At 30.2% G+C, this 6241-nt stretch overlaps 1 protein-coding gene across 1 annotated transcript in view; it reads left to right on the top strand.

Moving 5' to 3' along the window:
- The window catches only part of LOC106471013 (1-aminocyclopropane-1-carboxylate synthase-like protein 1), a 19890-nt gene extending 14029 nt beyond the window's left edge, over window positions 1-5861 (top strand). Inside the window, exons 5-8 of the mRNA XM_022399642.1 lie at window positions 1269-1401; window positions 2042-2183; window positions 5226-5365; window positions 5730-5861. Coding sequence (XP_022255350.1) covers window positions 1269-1401; window positions 2042-2183; window positions 5226-5365; window positions 5730-5861 — 547 coding nt within the window. The remainder of the gene's footprint in view (window positions 1-1268; window positions 1402-2041; window positions 2184-5225; window positions 5366-5729) is intronic.
- The last annotated feature ends 380 nt before the right edge of the window (window positions 5862-6241 follow it).

Below are 6241 nucleotides of genomic sequence, written 5' to 3' on the forward strand. Positions count from 1 at the left end.
AGATATGCCCAACTTCTTTACACTATTGATTTTTGTGGTCCTTCAAAACCCTTGTTTATTGTCATGTTAGTGGTAGTAGGAGATATGCCCAACTTCTTTACACTATTTTTTATTAGTTTTTTTATGGGGTGGAAAAGTAGTATATTTCATAACTATTATTTCCACTTTGTGTGGGCGGGTTGTTGCTCTTACCTGGCTTTAATTGTTGCATGAGTATTTCACTTTATTAAAAGGATGTTTCTTTTGATTTTACTTCATTTGACAATCTTGCTATTTGAATATTCTTTCTCAGAAATAGTTCGGACATATTACTCCAACCATAAGTCTAACCTTGGTGACGTTATCCTATCAGATGATCGGCAGACTTCCAGGAATGAAATATAAGGGGTGTGAACAAACTGCTGATGACACTACAGCTTATGTTAATGGTGTCACGTCATTTCATAAAGATTGCTCATCATACGAAGTGTGATTATACCTATGTATAATTCTGCAAGGCATTTTACCTAATTTTTAGTGTTAGGTTAAATATCTTATTGGTGAATTTGTTCATTTGGCTTTGCTGCAAACTAAACTGCCTTATGATGTATGCCTATTGTTACATTTCTTATGATGTATGTCTGTTGTTAAGGGTCTAAAAAACAAATTGCTTCTTTATGGATTCGCAAATTTCAACGTAACATTTATTTTTATTTTTTCAAAGATTGACATTCTGTCTCAAGTTGAGCAGGGTATATTTTTCTTTTGTATAATATTACAGTCCATAGAGATATGAACTTAGTAAACTTTATGATTTACCCATAAAATTGTAACGTATTCTATACGACTCGTGTTATTAATAAAGTCTCAAGGTTTTCATTATAGAAAACAAATCTCTACACTTTGATACATCTGTACACACAGTGACATTATACATTGCACTTAAGATTCTACTTCAAGAAGTCTTTAGAAACATACATTTCTTCTGTTCTTATTGAATTAATAGATAAATAACATTGATCCTGTACTTTCATATTTGACCTTGAAATATATTTGAACATTTGGGGATCTTATTCTTGACTGTATGTGGGAAGTTCCATTTTTCTAGTAATCAGTCAGAACTTTTTATATGATAAGTTGTAATGAGATGTGGTACTTCCCATTTACCTAATGAAACAAAAATTATCAATCGTAAATGATAATTTTAAAATAAATTTTAATTTTCTCCTTTTTTTTGATTGTTTAAGTCACATATTTTAATGTTAAAAATTATTTCATTCATGCTGTAGGCACAGAATACATGCTATTATGGATGAAGTGTATGCACTTTCAGTTTATGACAAAAACGTCAAATTTAAAAGTACCTTGACACTGCCTATTCCTGATCCTGAAAGAACTCACATTTTGTATGGTTTAAGTAAGGTAAGTATAACACAGTCTCTTTTTTACTTCATTATAGAATGAATAATTTATAGAAGACTTAAACAGACTGATCATAATTAGTAGAAAGTTTTATTCTATACTTTTTTCTAGGTTTTGAGAAGACCGGCAAAGGCTATGCTAGTTAGTAGAACATTACTTAATAATTCTCGGTAAAACTAAAGATTAAGTTAATGATTTAGTGCTTTAGTTTCATTAAGTTAATGGTGTAGTGCTTTAGTTTCATTAAGTTAATAGTGTAGTGCTTTAGTTTCATTAAGTTAATGGTGTAGTGCTTTAGTTTCATTAAGTTAATGGTGTAGTGCTTTAGTTTCATTAAGTTAATGGTGTAGTGTTTTAGTTTTATTAAGTTAAGAGTATATTTCTTTATTACCTTGCCCTGAGAAGATTTGTGTAGATTGATTAATCTTGTAAAATGTTATTTCATTTCCTCTTATTAAGTCGTACATGAAACAACTTGTGCAAATTCAGCATATTTAACTCAGTTTAGTTTTGTGTGTACATATATATATATATATATGTGTGTGTTCTTTATATATGAGAGTTTAGATTTACACACACACACACACACACATATTTATATTTTACCTGCAACTAATTTTTCTTTTATATGGCTTTTCAGGATTTTGCACTAGCAGGTTTTCGAATAGGTGTTATTTACACGAGAAACAAATCCTTGCAAACAGTTTTGAAAGAGGGATCCTCCTTTTGTACAATACCATCTTCAGTGATGAACATTAGTGCTTACTTAATGGAAGACTTGCGTAAGTTTTGGCTTTGTATTATTAAAGAAAGTTATTGCTTACTATGGTTGAAAGTTACTATTAATTATACTCAATTATATTCGCTATATGATACTATGTTAGGCCTATTATATTCGCTATAAGATACTATGTTAGGCCTATTATATTTGCTATAAGATACTATGTTAGGCCTATTATATTTGCTATAAGATACTAAGTTAGGCCTATTATATTTTTAACACTACATTCCTAATCTAGCCGCTTACAGGTTTTCAAGAATTAGAAGTGTATAACAAGGGCATTTCAACCACACTCGATTCATCATATCCATTACTGACGATGTATAATGAACACAGTAGTGGTCAGAATACTATTTATATGGGCAATTTGTTACAACAACAATTGTTATGGTGTAAACACCTTTTACAAGTGACTAGATTAGGAATGTAGTGTTAAAACTATAATAAGCCTAACATAACGTCTTATGACAAATGAAGTATTTTATGCTTCTCCAGCTTCACACCATAACAATAGTTATACTTGATATTGTTTTATAATAATGAATATATGTTATTTTGGTTTCTATAGTTTTATTCCAGGCTTGGTACCTGTTATATTTTGGTATATAAATATGCTGTGAATCTCTACCTTCTTATATTATCGTAGTATTGTTTTAAATGTATCCTTTATTCTGTAAATATCCAGGTTTGACATGAAATGTTGATAAAGCTGTTAAGTTCATGCCATTTTCGCTGCCTTTGTTCATCTGTCATTCTCTAGGAGATATTACCTGTTCTGCCCATGAGAATTATTGCTCTAGTAGTACATGTTGTACAAAAATGTCAACAGCAGAGTCCTTCAATGGTAGAAGCGGTGGTGTTTTGAGTTTACACCCTTACCTATGTTTGAATGAGAATAGCCAATCATGTGGCCAGAGCTAATTGCTTTGTATAATTATGACATTTCTTGGGCACTATGAAACATTGGATTTAAACAGTCTGGTACATGATATTGAAGAAGATCCAGTAACAGTGACCATCCTGTATGTAACAACAGCAAGTACACACACTTTGTTTGTGAATCAATACAGGTTGTTCATTTCGTGCATTACCTTGTTTCCAGTCTCTTTCCTTTTCATACTCAGTTATTCAGAGATTCGGTAATATTCCTGATCAAATTTCCTGTTATTCTGAGGACTTATCCCATTGTTCTTTGACCTGCATATTATTGTTTGCTTTGTATGTGACATATTTTCTTTTGTGGTAGTTTATTTGTTAATCAGGAATGTAATGGATAACTACAAAAATGTATCAACAAAGCACCAACTACACACCAGTAGTGTGATTTTACTTGAGAAACGACTGCTGATTGAGTGCTAACATATGGCTTGTTTTGTATCTGTTTTTGAAGTAATAATTGTATGACACCTGTTTGACACAGTTTTTTTTAAAACTACAAGTACTATATATATACTTGAATTATCTATATACTACTAAAACTCTGAGATTGTTTGTCTATAATTAAATACATACTTGTAATGAAATGAGATTAGAAACAGAATAAAACAAGTTTCGTTAAAATCGGGCCACGGGTTACCGAGTTAGCGCCATTTTTTGAGTCACTTTTATGAAAATTTCTAGCATGAGTAATTTTACATCACACTACCGTTCGCGCTCTTTACGAAACTTCTTCATTCAAATCTATTTCCCTGTCAATGTTCCCATCATCTTTGAAAAATGAAATGATCTTTCCTTTTACTCCCGATCAACAATCAAATATCTTTTCTTGAATTATGAATAACACGAATGGATTGAAATATTTAATTAAATTATCTCAAAATAAACCTTCATTTTGGTGCAATATTGAAATTAGCTTGAATTCTTCTTAACCTCTGAATAGTGGGTGACCCAACGGGTCACGGTGGGCTAGTGTGATCTTGTAATTTAGGAAAATATCCAAAAAAGAATAAACATCACTCGTAGCAAATTCTATTATTTCTGTTTATAAACTGCAGCAAAACGTTAATGATGTTTATTAATTATATGGCTTAACAGTAAAGTAGAGGAATTAGAATGCTAAAATTTGGGGTTCATTCCCTATGGGAAGCATGGAGTAGATTATTATAATGTTATGTCAGTCTACAAGTTTTGTAAGCTGTATGTCATTATGTTAGAAAAATTTAATTTTACTGATTTTTTCAATCTTTATAATATTTCATGTTTAAGAATGGTGTGAAACGTTTACTAGAGTCTTATCTTTATAATATTTTATGTTTCAGAATGATATGAAACATTTACTAGAGTCTTATATTTATAATATTTCATGTTTCAGAATGGTATGAAACATTTACTAGAGTCTTATATTTATAATATTTCATGTTTAAGAATGGTGTGAAACATTTACTAGTCTTATCTTTATAATATTTCATGTTTCAGAATGGTATAAAACATTTACTAGAGTCTTATATTTATAATATTTCATGTTTCAGAATGGTATGAAACATTTACTAGTCTTATCTTTATAATATTTCATGTTTCAGAATGGTGTGAAACATTTACTAGAGTCTTATCTTTATACTATTTCATGTTTCAGAATGGTGTGAAACATTTACTAGAGTCTTATCTTTATACTATTTCATGTTTCAGAATGGTGTGAAACATTTACTAGAGTCTTATCTTTATACTATTTCATGTTTCAGAATGGTGTGAAACATTTACTAGAGTCTTATCTTTATAATATTTCATGTTTCAGAATGGTATGAAACATTTACTAGAGTCATATCTTTATAATATTTCATGTTTCAGAATGGTGTGAAACATTTACTAGAGTCTTATCTTTATAATATTTCATGTTTCAGAATGTGTGAAACGTTTACTAGACTCTTATCTTTATAATATTTCATGTTTCAGAATGGTGTGAACATTTACTAGTCTTATCTTTATAATATTTCATGTTTCAGAATGTGTGAACATTAACTAGAGTTTTATCTTTATAATATTTCATGTTTCAGAATGGTGTGAAACATTTACTAGAGTCTTATCTTTATAATATTTCATGTTTCAGAATGGTGTGAAACATTTACTAAAGAGAATTGTTCACGATTGGCTAAGACTTATCAACTGAGTAAAAACAAGCTAGAAAAGTTAGGCCTTCCTGTGTGTGAATCAGCAGCAGGTTTCTTTTTGTGGGTGGACTTCAGACAGGTGAGAATTTCATTATTCTCAGTATTTGTTACGTAATAGAGGAAATCATTTTAAAACTGTTATTTGTCTTTGTTTCTGAGTCATTCTTTTTATGTGTGAACTAATTGTTGAGTTGTCCAACCAACCAAAACAGTTTAACCTTGCATTCTTAGTTTGTTTGAATTTGGTGTAAAATATTATTATTACAGGCTCAATTATTTTAATAGAGACAAGATCACAATATGTTCCTTTAGTTTCAATAAATTTAGCAGAATGATAAGCCTATATTGTAGTACACTTCTGACCTCATGCAAATATCAGCTTTTACATACAGTATGGCAATTGATAGCTTGTAGAGTTTATTAAAAGTTAACTTTGATCCTAGGAAAAACAAAAAGTTTATGAATGTTCTACATCAATAATCAGGAGAATATCATGTGAAACTGAAACTACTGGCTATTCTCCACCTCGTTATCATAAAGCCCTGCAACATGTTTCTGCAAGTGCTAACGTATAATACAACTCACTGTAACCAAGTGTATAGTTACTATTCATTGTTGAACTTGATGTGAAAAGTTTCAGTGAGTATTTCTGTAATGTAATCTCTATCAGTAGGAAGTATCAGAGTAGAAATGAATTTAAAAACAGGGTAAAACTTGTCATATATAGAATGAAATCTGGGATTTATATTTTTAAAAAAAATGCAGTTTATGAGAAAATATGGAAACCTTCAAATTTGCATTTATTATACATATCCACACATAAGAAGTATATTTATATATTCTCCATCATCAAATTCCATGTTAAGTCAATCATAATAAAACCAACTTCTTCTTCTTCTGTAGCTTTTTCCCGTATCTATACGGGGTCGCTATTTTTGGTGTTGGCAGGGTTTTT

The sequence above is a fragment of the Limulus polyphemus genome, unplaced genomic scaffold (genome assembly GCF_000517525.1).
Source record: "Limulus polyphemus unplaced genomic scaffold, Limulus_polyphemus-2.1.2 Scaffold4353, whole genome shotgun sequence".
NCBI lineage: Eukaryota > Metazoa > Arthropoda > Merostomata > Xiphosura > Limulidae > Limulus > Limulus polyphemus.